This window comes from Cherax quadricarinatus, chromosome 89 (genome assembly GCF_038502225.1).
Source record: "Cherax quadricarinatus isolate ZL_2023a chromosome 89, ASM3850222v1, whole genome shotgun sequence".
NCBI classification, from domain to species: Eukaryota; Metazoa; Arthropoda; class Malacostraca; order Decapoda; family Parastacidae; genus Cherax; species Cherax quadricarinatus.
In genome coordinates, this window is record NC_091380.1 from 8632642 (window position 1) to 8651638 (window position 18997).

General features: G+C 40.5%; 1 protein-coding gene across 3 annotated transcripts in view; it reads right to left on the minus strand.

Annotated features, from left to right (window-relative positions):
* Positions 1-18997, minus strand: part of LOC128697300 (structural maintenance of chromosomes protein 1A) — an 81799-nt gene that overhangs the window by 27121 nt on the left and 35681 nt on the right. The window contains exons 9-13 of one of the 3 annotated variants that reach the window (XR_011394567.1): positions 15641-16637; positions 6615-6814; positions 4206-4341; positions 788-940; positions 124-275 (exon numbers count right to left, since the gene is read on the minus strand). Coding sequence is in view for 1 of the 3 variants with exons in the window: in XM_070104153.1 (XP_069960254.1) it covers positions 788-940; positions 4206-4341; positions 6615-6814; positions 15641-16637 (1486 nt within the window). In the remaining 2 variants the exon portion in view is untranslated. Of the gene's footprint in view, positions 1-123; positions 297-787; positions 941-4205; positions 4342-6614; positions 6815-15640; positions 16638-18997 lie in introns of all 3 variants that reach the window. The other 2 variants (XR_011394566.1, XM_070104153.1) reach the window with 2 other exon arrangements.

Below are 18997 nucleotides of genomic sequence, written 5' to 3' on the forward strand. Positions count from 1 at the left end.
ATTAATTTAAAACAACATGGGTTACTCTATGTATTTTCCATAACATGAGGTATACTATATATTATTCTACAACAGCATGAGGTATACTATGCATTATTCTACAACAACGTGGGGTATACTAACACAGGCAGATGTCTTCAACAGGAAATTAAACAGATTTCTACTCGAAGTGGCAGGCGAGTGTGGCTGTGATGGTTGTGTAAGCCAGCATGGTGCAGGCAGCAACAGTCTGGTTGATCAGACCATCAACCAGCGGGTCTGGTCACCTGGGCGGACTGCAAGAGTAGACCTCTCAACTGGTCACAGATATACAGGTTATGAGACAGTAACATGGCTAACATACTTAAAATAAAAGCAAACTTTACAGAATTAAAGATAACGATAACAGTGCTAAAGATAATAACTTAGAGATAACAATAACATAGCTAAAGATAATTTACAGTTAAAGATAACAATAACACAGCTAAAAATAACGTACAGTTAAACACTAACACAAAGATAACTTACAGTTAAAGATAATAACACAGCTAAAAATAACTTACAGTTAAAGATAACAATAACAAAGCTAAGGATAGCAACTTACAGGTGAAGATAACAAATATAAAACAAAAAATGAATATAAGAAATAAAGTTTTCAAAGGAGAAAATAATTACTGTACTGTTAATGGCTTCAAGATTACAAGCTAAAATTACTGAGCTACAAAAATGTAGCATTATTACCTAGAGAAAAAATAAAGGAAAAGTAAATAAAACTGATTTAATACCTTAAATGGGGAGGTGTAATTACCTTGATACGCTGTAAGGTGTTCTCGAGATCGGTGATTTGCTTAGCCATGTCTTCTTCAGTTGTGTGGACTTCATCCATGTCATCCAGGTCCTTGAGGGAGTCAGGCAGGGCAGAGTAGTCCACCACGATCCTCTCCTCTCTCTCATACACCACCTTAAATGTGAAATATAATTAATGTGCTTGTGTCCCATAGCTGGGTTGGTAGTGCACTCAGCTCACACACTGAGGTCTGGGGGTTGATCCCCATTGCAGGTGGAAACATTAGGATGTATTTCCGTAAGACACCTACTGTCCCTATTCACCTAGCAGTAAGTACATACCTGGGTGTTAGCTGACTGGCGTGGGTTGCATCCTCAGGACAAAACTGACCTAATTTGGCCAAAATGCTCTGCATAACATGAGGCTTTCTATATAGCAGAATGTCATTGATGTCAGGCCTGTATACCCTGGACACGTACTTGTAGAAATTAAAATAATTCTTTCTTCTTTCAACAAACCGGCCGTATCCCATGAAGGCAGGGTGGCCCAAAAAGAAAAACAAAAGTTTCTCTTATTTAAATTTAGTAATTTATACAGGAGAAGGGGTTACTAGCCCCTTGCTCCCGACATTTTAGTCGCCTCTTACAACACGCATGGCTTACGAGGAAGAATTCTGTTCCACTTCCCCATGGAGGTAAGAGGAAATAAACAAGAACTAGAAAGAAAATAGCAGAAAACCCAGAGGGGTGTGTGTATATATATGCTTGTACATGTATGTATAGTGTGACCTAAGTGGAAGTAGAAGTAGCAAGACGTACCTGAAATCTTGCATGTTTATGAGACAGAAAAAAGGACACCAGCAATCCTACCATCGTGTAAAACAATTACAGGCTTTCGTTTTACACTCACTTGGCAGGACGGTAGTACCTCCCTGGGCGGCTGCTGTCTACCAACCTACTACCTAGATGAAGATAATTATTATTATTATATAAGTTAGATGTTAATACTATAAACTGAGGAATTAGATGTGTGCAACACCTGGGTATCTGTGGTGAGCTGATCAAGCTACTGATTGGTGAACCATCATCAATTAGATACCCAGGTGCTGTGTATGTGTAATCCTGATCGTGTCAGTATTTTTTTTTTTAACACATCACCTGTTTCCCACCAAGGCACGGCGACCTGAAAACGAAAAAACATTCATCATCACTCGCTCTGTCACTGTCTTGCCACCAATCATGTGCAAACAAGCAGCACATGTGCTGTCTCCCATTATTGCAACTCTAACAAATCAGTGGAATCTTCAACTTTTTCCTCCATATTCTAAGACAGCATGGGTTACCCCAATTCATTTCCTAGACTATTTACATTCCTCGTAGTACACAGTAGATTACATGAAGCCTCGGAGAACAAGAGAAAGCAAGCACTCAATGGTCCAACGTAATTCTTAAAGCGCATATGAATATTTTCTTGTCATTTTTTAATTTTTTTATTATCACACTGGCCGATTCCCACCAAGGCAGGGTGACCCGAAAAAGAAAAACTTTCACCATCATCCACTCCATCACTGTCTTGCCAGAAGGGTGCTTTACACTACAGTTTTTAAACTGCAACATTAACACCCCTCCTTCAGAGTGCAGGCACTGTACTTCCCATCTCCAGGACTCAAGTCCGGCCTGCCAGTTTCCCTGAACCCCTTCATAAATGTTACTTTGCTCACACTCCAACAGCACGTCAAGTATTAAAAACCATTTGCCTCCATTCACTCCTATCAAACACACTCACGCATGCCTGCTGGAAGTCCAAGCCCCTCGCACACAAAACCTCCTTTACCCCCTCCCTCCAACCTTTCCTAGGCTGACCCCTACCCCGCCTTCCTTCCACTACAGACTGATACACTCTTGAAGTTATTCTGTTTCGCTCCATTCTCTCCACATGTCCGAACCACCTCAACAACCCTTCCTCAGCCCTCTGGACAACAGTTTTGGTAATCCCGCACCTCCTCCTAACTTCCAAACTACGAATTCTCTGCATTATATTCACACCACACATTGCTCTCAGACATGACATCTCCACTGCCTCCAGCCTTCTCCTCGCTGCAACATTCATCACCCATGCTTCACACCCATATAAGAGCGTTGGTAAAACTATAATTGTTTAATATATTTATAGATGGGGTTGTAAGAGAAGTAAATGCGAGGGTCTTGGCAAGAGGCATGGAGTTAAAAGATAAAGAATCACACATAAAGTGGGAGTTGTCACAGTTGCTCTTTGCTGATGACACTGTGCTCTTGGGAGATTCTGAAGAGAAGTTGCAGAGATTGGTGGATGAATTTGGTAGGGTGTGCAAAAGAAGTAAATTAAAAGTGAATACAGGAAAGAGTAAGGTTATGAGGATAACAAAAAGATTAGGTGATGAAAGATTGGATATCAGATTGGAGGGAGAGAGTATGGAGGAGGTGAATGTATTCAGATATTTGGGAGTGGACGTGTCAGCGGATGGGTCTATGAAAGATGAGGTGAATCATAGAATTGAAGAGGGGAAAAGAGTGAGTGGTGCACTTAGGAGTCTGTGGAGACAAAGAACTTTGTCCTTGGAGGCAAAGAGGGGAATGTACGAGAGTATAGTTTTTCTTGTCATATCACTCTAATACTGTATTATGTGCTTTAATAATGACTTTGCAAGAAAAACCAAAAAAAAAAAAAAAATCACAGCGAAAATTCAAAATAAGATGCAACCTCCCCTTTAAATTCATGTTTTCCTATCACTTATGTATATACCGAAAAGGATCCCAGAAGGGGATCAAAATATACAGATCAATCAATATTCTGAGTCTGTCTCCAGGTGGGGTTATTATTGAGCATAGAGTGTTAATTTCTTTGAGCTCCTCAGAGACCAAATGGAGACAAAGGATGACACAGGTGGCATACAAAACAAGATTTCCGAGATACCTAAATGTAGTGAATCAATAAGCGTAGCTGTAAACTAAGATGTGCTTTTACTGTTCAGGGCATCAAAGATGTGTTACATTAATAATTTTATTTAATCTAATGACTAACATCTCTCTCTCCAGGTAAACAAGACTATACAAATTCCTGACAGAAATAAAGGAAGAAAAACTGAAAATTAATGTATGAATCTAGGAAAAAATGGATTGATAATCATATAATAAAGGTGGAACAGAATTCTTCTTACGTAAACCATACGTGTCGTAGGAGGCAACTAAAATGCCAGGAGGAAGGGGCTAGTAACCCCTTCTCCTGTATACATTACTGAATTTAAAAAAGAGAAACTTTCGTTTTTCTTTTGTAGGTTACTCTGCCTCAGTAGGATGTGGCAGGTTGTGGAAAAAAATATATAAAAGAATGGTTAGTGGGAAATGAGAAATGCAACTTATTAAATAAAGTGGAAGAAGGCATAACTTGAGAAAATACTGACACGGGTGCTGATCTCGGATGAATATTCTGACGTGGATGCAGATGCCCCCTGATCTTCTCTCTCAACGTCGTCCAAGTTGCCTTGTATCATGGGCACCCTAATGTCTTCCATCTTACACTGCTTCAGAATTGAGTGCCTGCACACACAGGAGATTAAACTATCAATATATACTGCAAGAACAATTGCAACTGCAATGTCAGCAGACATGACTGAATGAGAATGATAATTAAGACACGTGCAACACCTGGGTTCTTTATTGTGGAAACATTTTACCACAAAGTGACTTCATCAGTCCAATAGAAAGAAGATAGTTTAGATCAGGAGTTTGAGGTAATCAGTCCCTCAGCCTGGAATCGATGTGATCAGTTTGTAAAGAAGTTGTAGGAATATGGGAGTGTTGTGGGAGCTGGAAAAGTATACAAACAAGTTGTAGGGGTGTGGGAGTGTTGTGGGAGCTGGAATAGTATACAAACAAGTTGTAGGGGTGTGGAAACAGTGTACAGTATAACTGTGGATACAGTATAACTGTACACTGTGGATACAGTATAACTGTACACTGTGGATACAGTATAACTGTACACTGTGGATACAGTATAACTGTACACTGTGGATACAGTATAACTGTACACTGTGTATATAGTATAACTCTACACTGTGTACACAGTATAACTATACACTGTGTACACAGTATAACTATACACTGTGGATACAGTATAACTGTACACTGTGTATATAGTATAACTCTACACTGTGTACACAGTATAACTATACACTGTGTATACAGTATAACTATACACTGTGGATACAGTATAACTGTACACTGTGTATATAGTATAACTCTACACTGTGTACACAGTATAACTATACACTGTGTACACAGTATAACTATACACTGTGGATACAGTATAACTGTACACTGTGTACACAGTATAACTATACACTGTGGATACAGTATAACTGTACACTGTGTATATAGTATAACTCTACACTGTGGATACAGTATAACTATACACTGTGGATACAGTATAACTGTACACTGTGTACACAGTATAACTATACACTGTGTATATAGTATAACTGTACACTGTGGATACAATATAACTACACTGTGTACACAGTATAACTGTACACTGTGTACACAGTATAACTATACACTGTGGATACAGTATAACTGTACACTGTGTATATAGTATAACTCTACACTGTGGATACAGTATAACTGTACACTGTAGTATAACTGTACACTGTGGATACAGTATAACTGTATACTGTAGTGTAACTGTACACTGTGCTTACAGTACTATATTAGATGTACAATAGAGTACTAGTGCACTTTTCCAGTTTTTAACATTATTTTGATATAACCTTCAACCCCAATTAGTCCACTAAATTGATGATTTACCGTATTATATTCGTGGAGGAGCGCTAAACCCACATGGTCATAAACCCAAAACTTGAAGTGTGATTTATTGTAAATATCTTCATTCTAAAAACAAATATTCATGCAGTGGTAGTCAATTAGTATTGCAGATACATAATGGGTCCAAGGACTGTACCTCAACATTACAGGTATATAATGGGTCCAGGGACTGTACCTCAACATTACAGAGGTATATAATGGGTCCAAGGACTGTACCTCAACATTACAGGTATATAATGGGTCCAGGGACTGTACCTCAACATTATAGGTATATAATGGGTCCAAGGACTGTACCTCAACATTACAGAGGTATATAATGGGTCCAAGGACTGTACCTCAACATTACAGATACATAATGGGTCCAGGGACTGTACCTCAACATTACAGAGGTACATAATAGGTCCAGGGACTGTACCTCAACATTAGATACACAATGGGTCCAGGGATTGTACCTCAACATTACAGAGGTACATAATAGGTCCAGGGACTGTACCTCAACATTACAGAGGTACATAATAGGTCCAGGGACTGTACCTCAACATTACAGAGGTACATAATAGGTCCAGGGACTGTACCTCAACATTACAGAGGTACATAATAGGTCCAGGGACTGTACCTCAACATTAGATACACAATGGGTCCAGGGACTGTACCTCAACATTACAGAGGTACATAATAGGTCCAGGGACTGTACCTCAACATTACAGAGGTACATAATAGGTCCAGGGACTGTACCTCAACATTACAGAGGTACATAATAGGTCCAGGGACTGTACCTCAACATTACAGAGGTACATAATAGGTCCAGGGACTGTACCTCAACATTACAGAGGTACATAATAGGTCCAGGGACTGTACCTCAACATTACAGAGGTACATAATAGGTCCAGGGACTGGGCCCGTGTTATGGTAGCTAAGAAAGTTACAGCAGTAATGAACTGTTGACAAGTACGTACTACAGTGGTAAGCTTCCATTATGTCGTACTAACCTTTCCGCTCTCTTCCGCTCCATCTTATTTTCGACTGAGCCAATGTGTTTTTGCAAACTTTGGACACTCTTGGCAGCTGCTACCAAAACTTTCTCTGCCTTTGCGATCTCTACATCCATCTCGTCGAATTTTGATTTCTTTGCAAATTTCTCAGCTCGCTTTCTCTCCAGATTTCTCATGGACTTGTCAATGTCGTCAAGCTGTTAGTGTGGCAAAAATAAAAGACATTAAGAGATGACATATAGAGCACAGTATGACTAGAGGAAGGATATATAACAGATAGCACCAAGAGCTGGAGATCAACCCCCTCCCCACAAACTCAAATATAACAGCACCAAGAGCTGGAGATCAACCCCCTCCCCACAAACTCAAATATAACAGCACCAAGAGCTGGAGATCAACCCCCTCCCCACAAACTCAAATATAACAGCACCAAGAGCTGGAGATCAACCCCCTCCCCACAAACTCAAATATAACAGCACCAAGAGCTGGAGATCAACCCCCGCCCCACAAACTCAAATATAACAGCACCAAGAGCTGGAGATCAACCCCCTCCCCACAAACTCAAATATGACAGCACCAAGAGCTGGAGATCAACCCCCTCCCCACAAACTCAAATATAACAGCACCAAGAGCTGGAGATCAACCCCCTCCCCACAAACTCAAATATAACAGCACCAAGAGCTGGAGATCAACCCCCTCCCCACAAACTCAAATATAACAGCACCAAGAGCTGGAGATCAACCCCCTCCCCACAAACTCAAATATAACAGCACCAAGAGCTGGAGATCAACCCCCTCCCCACAAACTCAAATATAACAGCACCAAGAGCTGGAGATCAACCCCCTCCCCACAAACTCAAATATAACAGCACCAAGAGCTGGAGATCAACCCCCTCCCCACAAACTCAAATATAACAGCACCAAGAGCTGGAGATCAACCCCCTCCCCACAAACTCAAATATAACAGCACCAAGAGCTGGAGATCAACCCCTCCCCACAAACTCAAATATAACAGCACCAAGAGCTGGAGATCAACCCCTCCCCACAAACTCAAATATAACAGCACCAAGAGCTGGAGATCAACCCCTCCCCACAAACTCAAATATAACAGCACCAAGAGCTGGAGATCAACCCCCTCCCCACAAACTCAAATATAACAGCACCAAGAGCTGGAGATCAACCCCCTCCCCACAAACTCAAATATAACAGCACCAAGAGCTGGAGATCAACCCCTCCCCACAAACTCAAATATAACAGCACCAAGAGCTGGAGATCAACCCCTCCCCACAAACTCAAATATAACAGCACCAAGAGCTGGAGATCAACCCCCTCCCCACAAACTCAAATATAACAGCACCAAGAGCTGGAGATCAACCCCCTCCCCACAAACTCAAATATAACAGCACCAAGAGCTGGAGATCAACCCCTCCCCACAAACTCAAATATAACAGCACCAAGAGCTGGAGATCAACCCCTCCCCACAAACTCAAATATAACAGCACCAAGAGCTGGAGATCAACCCCCTCCCCACAAACTCAAATATAACAGCACCAAGAGCTGGAGATCAACCCCTCCCCACAAACTCAAATATAACAGCACCAAGAGCTGGAGATCAACCCCCTCCCCACAAACTCAAATATAACAGCACCAAGAGCTAGAGATCAACCCCCTCCCCACAAACTCAAATATAACAGCACCAAGAGCTGGAGATCAACCCCCTCCCCACAAACTCAAATATAACAGCACCAAGAGCTGGAGATCAACCCCCTCCCCACAAACTCAAATATAACAGCACCAAGAGCTGGAGATCAACCCCCTCCCCACAAACTCAAATATAACAGCACCAAGAGCTGGAGATCAACCCCCTCCCCACAAACTCAAATATAACAGCACCAAGAGCTGGAGATCAACCCCCTCCCCACAAACTCAAATATACAGGCCTAAGAAAATATTTCAGAAAAAGTAAACAGACAAAAATATTACAAACTATAAAAATACATAAAATACACAACAAAATTTTACACCATAAAAGTGGGATTATATTTTATTCAATGAATAAAATAAAAATATGGTTTCAAAGCTGATGGAAAACTACAAAAAATGAATAAACAAAATCTGGCCAAATGAAAATAATGAGATAAGTTAAGGAAGCAAGTAATAACCACACAAATACAATCAGTTAAAAGATATTCAATTCATTTTAACTCCTAAATTTATATTTAGAATCACTAAGAGATTGTATGTATAAAACCACTAATTTTGTCCCTGCCTTATTAATCTTAAGTTAGTCTAAAGTTTGCCTGAAATGCTCTGTATATTAAGGGACTTTCTGATTGTACACCTAAATGTTATTCACCTTTCTACAAACATTGTATCGTGCTGAAATAAAGCATCCTATCTAATTTTTTTTTTTTAACAAGTCGGCCGTTTCCCACCGAGGCAGGGTGGCCCAAAAAGAAAGAAAATCCCCAAAAAGAAAATACTTTCATCATCATTCAATACTTTCACCACACTCGCACATTATCACTGTTTTTGCAGAGGTGCTCAGAACACAACAGTTTAGAAGCACATATGTATAAAGATACACAACTTATCCCTCCAAACTGCTAATATCCCAAACCCCTCCTTTAGAGTGCAGGCATTGTACTTCTTGTTTCCAGGACTCAAGTCTGGCTATATAAAAATAACCGGTTTCCCTGAATCCCTTCACTAAATATTACCCTGCTCACACTCCAACAGATCATCAGGTCCAAATGCCATTCGTCTCCATTCACTCCTATCAAACACGCTCACGCATGCCTGCTGGAACTCCAAGCCCCTCGCCCATAAAACCTCCCTAACCCCTTCCCTCCAACCTTTTCGAGGATGACCCCTACCTCGCCTTCCTTCTCCTACAGATTTAAATGCTCTCCATGTCATTCTACTTTGATCCATTCTCTCTAAATGACCAAACCACCACAACAACCCCTCTTCAGCCCGCTGACTAATACTTTTATTAACTCCACACCTTCTCCTAATTTCCACACTCCGAATTTTCTGCATAATATTTACACCACACATTGCCCTTAGACAGGACATCTCCACTGCCTCCAACCGTCTCCTCGCTGCAGCATTTACCACCCAAGCTTCACGCCTATATAAGAGTGTTGGTACTACTATACTTTCATACATTCCCTTCTTTGCCTCCATAGGTAACGTTTTTTGACTCCACATATACCTCAACGCACCACTCACCTTTTTTCCGTCATCAATTCTATGATTAACCTCATCCTTCATAAATCCATCCGCCGACACGTCAACTCCCAAGTATCTGAAAATATTTACTTCTTCCATACTCCTCCTCCCCAATTTGATATCCAATTTTTCTTTATCTAAATCATTTGATACCCTCATCATCTTACTTATGTTCACTTTCAACTTTCTACCTTTACACACATTCTCAAACTCATCCACTAACCTTTGCAATTTTTCTTTAGAATCTCCCATAAGCACAGTATCATCAGCAAAAAGTAACTGTGTCAATTCCCATTTTGTATTTGATTCCCCATAATTTAATCCCACCCCTCTCCCGAACACCCTAGCATTTACTTCTTTTACAACCCCATCTATAAATATATTAAACAACCATGGTGACATTACACATCCCTGTCTAAGACCTACTTTTACCAGGAAGTAGTCTCCCTCTCTTCTACACACCCTAACCTGAGTCTCACTATCCTCATAAAAGCTCTTTACAGCATTTAGTAACTTACCACCTATTCCATATACTTGCAACATCTGCCACATTGCTCCCCTATCCACTCTATCATACGCCTTTTCTAAATCCATAAATGCAATAAAAACTTCCCTACCTTTATCTAAATACTGTTCACATATATGCTTCAATGTAAACACTTGATCAACACATCCCCTACCCACTCTGAAACCTCCTTGCTCATCCGCAATCCTACATTCTGTCTTACCTCTAATTCTTTCAATTATAACCCTACCGTATACTTTTCCTGGTATACTCAGTAAACTTATTCCTCTATAATTTTTACAATCTCTTTTGTCCCACTTCCCTTTATATAAAGGGACTATACATGCTCTCTGCCAATCCCTAGGTACCTTCACCTCTTTCAAACATTTATTAAACAAAAGTATCAACCACTCCAACACTATATCCCCCCCTGCTTTTAACATTTCTGTCAAGATCCCATCAGTTCCAGCTGCTTTACCCCCTTTTATTCTACGTAATACCTAATGTACCTCGCCCACGCTTACATTCTGCTCTTCTTCACTCCTAAAAGATGGTATACCTCCCTGGCCAGTGCATGAAATTACCGCCTCCCTTTCTTCCTCAACATTTAAAAGTTCCTCAAAATATTCTCACCATCTACCTAATACCTCCATCTCCCCATCTACTAACTCCCCTACTCTGTTTTTAACTGACAAATCCATACTTTCCCTAGGCTTTCTTAACTTGTTTAACTCACTCCAAAATTTTGTCTAATTTTCATTAAAAGTTCTTGACAATGCCTCTCCCACTCTATCTGCTCTCCTTTTGCACTCTCTCACCACTCTCTTCACCTTTCTTTTACTCTCCATATACTCTGCTCTTCTTTGTAAAAACCTCTCATAAGCTTAACTTTTTCTCTTTTATCACACCCTTTACTTCATGATTCCACCAATCACTCCTCTTTCCTCCTGCCCCCACCCTCCTATAACCACAAACTTCTGCCCCACATTCTAATACTGCACTTTTAAAACTATTCCAACCCTCTTCAACCCCCCACTACTCATCTTTGCACTAGCCCACCTTTCTGCCAATAGCCGCTTATATCTCGCCCGAACTTCCTCCTCCCTTAGTTTATACACTTTCACCTCCCTCTTACTTGTTGTTGCCACCTTCTGCTTGTCCCATCTACCTCTTACTCTAACTGTAGCTACAAGTAAATAATGATCCGATACATCAGTTGCCCCTCTATAAACATGTACATCCTGGAGCCTACCCATCAACCTTTTATCCACCAATACATAATCTAACAAACTACTTTCATTATGTGCTACATCATACCCTGTACATTTATTTATCCTCTTTATCATAAAATATGTATTACTTATTACCAAATCTCTTTCTACACATAGCTCAATTAAAGGCTCCCCATTTACATTTACCCCTGGCACCCCAAATTTACCTACTACTCCCTCCATAACATTTTTACCCACTTTAGCATTGAAATCCCCAACCACCATTACTCTCGCACTTGATTCAAAACTCCCCACGCATTCACTCAACATTTCCCAGAATCTCTCTCTCTCCTCTACACTTCTCTCTTCTCCAGGTGCATACACGCTTATTATAACCCACTTTTCACATCCAATCTTTATTTTACTCCACATAATCCTTGAATTAATACATTTATAGTCCCTCTTTTCCTGCCATAGCTTATCCTTCAACATTATTGCTACTCCTTCTTTAGCTCTAACTCTATTTGAAACCCCTGACCTAATCCCATTTATTCCTCTCCACTGAAACTCTCCCACCCCCTTCAGCTTTGTTTCACTTAAAGCCAGGACATCCAGCTTCTTCTCATTCATAACATCCACAATCATCTCTTTCTTACTATAACCTGCTTTTCACATCCAACCTTTATTTTACTCCACATAATCCAAAATATATATATATAAAAAAAAGGGCTCTAGAAAAGCAAATTATAACAGCAGCTCTTCAAATTTTGTGAACAGTTCAATGTGAAGCATAAAATACAGGATGGCAGTATTTTTATGGCTGTTAAGATTCCGACCGCAGCCGATAAGCATAAATCACCGGCGAATGAAAAGTTGCGAGTTTTTTCAATGTTGAATCTGTTTAAAACATCTAATAACTTGTTTACACTATCATATATTAATCGTGATAACTTTTGCTTCAAGATAAAAATAAAGATTTTATTTCTTTGCAAAGTTTACAATGTGTGATGACAATTTTGATTTGTTAGGAACAAAAAAAGTCACTATCATGCCGGGGCATTTCAGGCAGGCTAAACCTAATGCTTACAGACTACTTAATACTAGACACGTAAAGAGTAATGAATTTTAATTATACAGTGGGCCCCCGGTACTCGATGGCATCGGTATCCGATAAATCCAGTATTCGATACATTTTAACGCAAAAAATTTGCCTCGGTTCTCGTTAAAAAACCCGCCACATGCAATTCGTCCAAGACATGTCCACATGTGGCCTGAACTGCCCTGTGTGTGCCAGTGTTTACAAGCCAACCAGTGTGCTCGCATCTAAGGATACATTCGGTACACTCCATATTATCACAGTGTTTTTGGTGCTTGTTTCTGCAAAATAACTCACCATGGGCCCCAAGAAAGCTTCTAGTGCCAACCCTTCGAGAAAAAGGGTGCTAATGATTATTGAAATGAAGAGAGAGAGATAATTGCAAAGTATGAAAGTGGAGTGCGTGTGTCGGAGCTGGCCAGGTTGTATACAAAACCCCAATCAACCATCACTACTATAGTGACCAGGAAGACGGCAATCAAGGAAGCTGTTCTTGCAAAAGATGCAACTGTGATTTCGAAACAGTGACCGCAAGTGTTAGAAGATGTTGAGAGACTGTTACTGGTGTGGATAAATGAAAAACAGATAGCAGGGGATAGCATCTCTCAAGAGAGCATTTGTGAAAAGGCTAGGAAGTTGCATGAGGATTTAATTGAAAAAATGCCTGCAACTAGTGCTGATGTGAGTGAATTTAAGGCCAGCAAAGGTTGGTATGAAAGATTTAAGAATCATAGTGTCATACATAGTGTGATTAGGCATGGTGAGGCTGCCAGTTCGGACCAAAAAGCAGCTAAAAAATATGTGAAGAAATTCAAGGATTACAGACAGTGAAGACTTGAAACCTGAACAAGTGTTTAATTGTGACGAAACAGGCCTGTTTTGGAAGAAATTGCCAAGCAGGACCTACATTACTCAGAAGGAAAAGGCACTCCCAGGACATAAGCCTATGAAAGACAGGCTTACTCTTCTGATGTGTGCCAATGCAAGTGGTGATTGCAAAGTGAAGCCTTTATTGGTGTATCACTCTGAAACTCCCAGAGCGTTCAGGCTAATTTGTGTGTGCTGTGGAGGGCAGACAGTAAGGCATGGGTCACTAGGGACTTTTTCTATGACTGGTTACACCAAGCATTTGCCCCCAATGTGAAAAATTACCTAACTGAAAAGAAATTAGACCTTAAGTGCCTCCTGGTACTAGACAATGCCCCTGGTCATCGTACAGACTTGGCAGAGCGACTTTCTGGGGACATGAGCTTCATTAAGGTCAAGTTTTTGCCTCTTAATACCACTCCTCTCCTGCAGCCCATGGACCAGCAGGTCATTTCCAACTTCAAGAAACTGTACACAAAAAGCTATGTTTCAAAAGTGCTTTGAAGTGACCACAGACACTCGATTGACTCTAAAAGAGTTTTGGAAGGATCACTTTAATATCCTCAATTGTGTAAACCTTATAGGTAAGGCTTGGGAGGGAGTGACAAAGAGGACCTTGAACTCTACTTGGAAAAAACTGTGGCCAGAATGTGTAGACAAAAGAGATTTTGAAGGGGTTGAGGCTAACCCTGGGAATCCTATGCCAGTTGAGGAATCCATTGTGGCATTGGGGAAGTCCTTGGGGTTGGAGGTTAGTGGGGAGGATGTGGAAGAGTTGGTGGAGGAGGACAATGACGAACTAACCACTGATGAGCTGCTAGATCATCTTCAACAGCAAGAGGCCAGACCTGAGGAAACTGCTTCGGAGGAGGGGATAGAGAAACTGAAGAGGTTGCCTACTTCAAAGATTAAGGAAATGTGTGCAAAGTGGCTTGTAGTGCAAACCTTTTTTGATGAAAATCACCCTAACACAGCTATTGCAAGCCGTGTTGGCAACCTGTACAATGACACTGTTGTGAACCACTTTAGGAAAGTCATAAAGGAACGAGAGGTACAGGCCTCTATGGACAGATATGTTGTGCGACACAAGTCCAGTGACTCTCAAGCTGGTCCTAGTGGCATTAAAAGAAGAAGGGAAGTAACCCCGAAAAAGGACTTGCTACCTGAAGTCCTAATGGAAGGGGATTCCTCTTCTAAACAATAAGTTCGACACTCTCCCCTCCTCCCATCCCATCAATCATCACCAGATCTTCATTAAAGTTAAGTGTTTTGTATTCTATTGTTAGTAGAGTACTACAAATTGTGCATGTCTTCCTCAGTTTGTGTGCATTAAACTTAATATTTCATCATGTGGTAAAAATATTTTTTTCATACTTTTGGGTGTCTTGCACGGATTAATTTGATTTCCATTATTTATGGGGAAAATTGATTCGCTTTTCGATAATTTTGGTATACGATGAGCTCTCAGGAACGGATTAATATCAAATACCGGGGGTCCACTGTACATCGTTTTTCTCAATACGTAATGAACAATGGCTCAACTGAAAAATGCCGAAAAAGTGGGACACTGAAAAGAGGGCGCCAAAAATGCGGAGTCCTCTTGTAAAAGATTTTAAGTGTAAAGTTCAGACCGTCTTTTCAAGTGAAAACATTCCAGATAAAACCCGAAACACAGGTCAGACTGATCATTATAATATTAGTGTTGAAGCACTAACAAGGGGGGTCACACAGCACATCGATAATGGGAGATAAAAAGGCTCATTCCAAGGAAGAGGAAGGCACCTCTAGTTCCTATGATCAAGAGCCTTTTACCCTATTAATGCTAGAGCCCATTGAAATATTCAAAGAAGAAAAAAGATAAATTTTATAAAGTACATGTACTATATAATTTATTCAACCATAGTTACATAATACAAGTTCAGTAATTATTATATTTATGGCAAAGTGCCATATTTAAGGGTCATATAGTGCCTGGGAAATGGGAGTTAATCAGGTTTGATCTAAGGAAGCTCCAAGTCCTTGGATCAAGATCTGTTCACCAGCATCAAGGCAACTTTGTTGAAGGGAAGTTTGGAGTGAACGTGAAGTAGTGAATGGTACTATTAACCTACCTTTTTCTGCTCTACCTGCTTGGCTTCCTCCAGAATCTTTTCATCACCTTTCAGAGTGCGTTCCCATCTTTCCACGGCTTTCTGCGTGTCTCGTGTTTTTTCATATTCTAATTGATTTAGGATACGATTTTTTTGCTTTTCAAAGTCCAAACGCCGGCTGGCATGATCAGTCTGGATCTGCAGCTCTTGCTCTTCATACTGACGAATGTTCCCGACTCCGATAGAGTTGCAAAAGTCGGCAAAGACGACATCTTCTACACTATTTATTTTCTTTTTTGTGTCACTGATGAGGGTCTCACGCTCTGCCATAGTTTTATTTATATCCTGCAGCTGTGGCTGAAAGCCATGCAGTTCTTCTGTTAGGCTATCTAGGTCTTTCTGTAGCTGTAAAACCAGTTTTTCTGTGGAATCCTTGTCAATCTTCGCATACTTGAGTCGAGTTTCAATGCCTTCAATTTTAGCCTCAACTGTGTTAAGTTCGGATCTCTTGTAAGACTTCTTTGTAATTTCTCGCAGTTCCTCTGATAACTTTTTCCTGGTCGATTTCAGGTCGGACAGATGCTTCTCGTCCCATTTCCTGGCCTTTCTTTCCAATTCACAAGTACCTCCAGTAATGAGGCCAGATTTGGAAAAGAAGGTTCCGTCCAGAGCCACAGCATCATACTTATGTCCATCCTCCATCTCATAGGCCACTTTTGCAGCATCCTCAACAGTCTCACAAACAAGTACACTATTTACCACAAAAAGCACAGCATTTTGTATTTCCGGAGGATTGTAACGCACGAGATCATAGAGTAGCCTTACATTTCTTGGCTCTGCTATGTTCCTTAGCCTTTCCTTGAGAGGCTTCACAGTAATATAGTTAAGCGGAAGGAAAGTTTCTCGGCCCACAGCCTGATCCTTGAGGTACTGCAAACACTTTTGAGCTGTCTTCTCCGTGTCAACGACAATGGCATCTGTGTACTTGCCAAAGATTCTTGTGATGGCAAGTTTATATCTGTTACAGATAAATGAAAATTTTCATTATTATGTTCACACAACTGATTTTCTATGTTTTTTTTTTTTTTCAACAAGTCGGCCGTCTCCCACCGAGGCAGGGTGACCCAAAAAAGAAAGAAAATCCCCAAAAAGAAAATACTTTCATCATCATTCAACACTTTCACCACACTCACACATTATCACTGCTTTTGCAGAGGCACTCAGAATACAACAGTTTAGAAGCATATACATATAAAGATACACAACATATCCCTCCAAACTGCCAACATCCCAAACCCCTCCTTTAAAGTGCAGGCATTGTACTTCCCATTTCCAGGACTCAAGTCCGACTATATGAAAATAACCGGTTTCCCTGAATCCTTTCACTAAATATTACCCTGCTCACACTCCAACAGATCGTCAGGTCCCAAGTATCATTCGTCTCCATTCACTCCTATCTAACACGCTCATGCAAGCTTGCTGGAAGTCCAAGCCCCTCGCCCACAAAACCTCCTTTACCCCCTCTTTCCAACCCTTTCGAGGACGACCCCTACCCCTCTTTCCTTCCCCTATAGATTTATATGCTTCCCATGTCATTCTACTTTGATCCATTCTCTCTAAATGACCAAACCACCTCAACAACCCCTCTTCTGCCCTCTGACTAATGCTTTTATTAACTTCACACCTTCATCTAATTTCCACACTCCGAATTTTCTGCATAATATTTACACCACACATTGCCCTTAGACAGGACATCTCCACTGCCTCCAACCGTCTCCTCGCTGCTGCATTTACCACCCAAGCTTCACATCCATATAAGAAAGTTGGTACTACTATACTTTCATACATTCCCTTCTTTGCCTCCATAGTTAACGTTTTTTTGACTCCACATATACCTCAACGCACCACTCACCTTTTTTCCCTCATCAATTCTATGATTAACCTCATCCTTCATAAATCCATCCGCCGACACGTCAACTCCCAAGTATCTGAAAACATTCACTTCTTCCATACTCCTCCTCCCCAATTTGATATCCAATTTTTCTTATCTAAATCATTTGATACCCTCATCACCTTACTCTTTTCTATGTTCACTTTCAACTTTCTACCTTTACACACATTCTCAAACTCATCCACTAACCTTAGCAATTTTTCTTTAGAATCTCCCATAAGCACAGTATCATCACCAAAAAGTAACTGTGTCAATTCCCATTTTGAATTTGATTCCCCATAATTTAATCCCACCCCTCTCCCGAACACCCTAGCATTTACTTCTTTTACAACCCCATCTATAAATATATTAAACAACCATGGTGACATTACACATCCCTGTCTAAGACCTACTTTTACCCGGAAGTATTCTCCCTCTCTTCTACACACCCTAACCTGAGCCTCACTATCCTCATAAAAGCTCTTTACAGCATTTAGTAACTTACCACCTATTCCATATACTTGCAACATCTGCCACATTGCTCCTCTATCCACTCTATCATATGCCTTTTCTAAATCCATAAATGCAATAAAAACTTCCCTACCTTTATCTAAATACTGTTCACATATATGCTTCAATGTAAACACTTGATCTACACATCCCCTACCCACTCTGAAGCCTCCTTGCTCATCCGCAATCCTACATTCTGTCTTACCTCTAATTCTTTCAATTATAACCCAACCGTATACTTTTCCTGGTATACTCAGTAAACTTATTCCTATATAATTTTTACAAACTAAAAGAGGAGGCAGTTAGGGTAAGATATAAACAGCTATTGGAGGATAGATGGGCTAATGAGAGCATAGGCAATGGGGTCGAAGAGGTATGGGGTAGGTTTAAAAATGTAGTGTTAGAGTGTTCAGCAGAAGTTTGTCGTTACAGGAAAGTGGGTGCAGGAGGGAAGAGGAGCGATTGGTGGAATGATGATGTAAAGAGAGTAGTAAGGGAGAAAAAGTTAGCATAAGAGAAGTTTTTACAAAGTAGAAGTGATGCAAGGAGGGAAGAGTATATGGAGAAAAAGAGAGAGGTTAAGAGAGTGGTGAAGCAATGTAAAAATAGAGCAAATGAGAGAGTGGGTGAGATGTTATCAACAAATTTTGTTGAAAATAAGAAAAAGTTTTGGAGTGAGATTAACAAGTTAAGAAAGCCTAGAGAACAAATGGATTTGTCAGTTAAAAATAGGAGAGGAGAGTTATTAAATGGAGAGTTAGAGGTATTGGGAAGATGGAGGGAATATTTTGAGGAATTGTTAAATGTTGATGAAGATAGGGAAGCTGTGATTTCGTGTATAGGGCAAGGAGGAATAACATCTTGTAGGAGTGAGGAAGAGCCAGTTGTGAGTGTGGGGGAAGTTCGTGAGGCAGTAGGTAAAATGAAAGGGGGTAAGG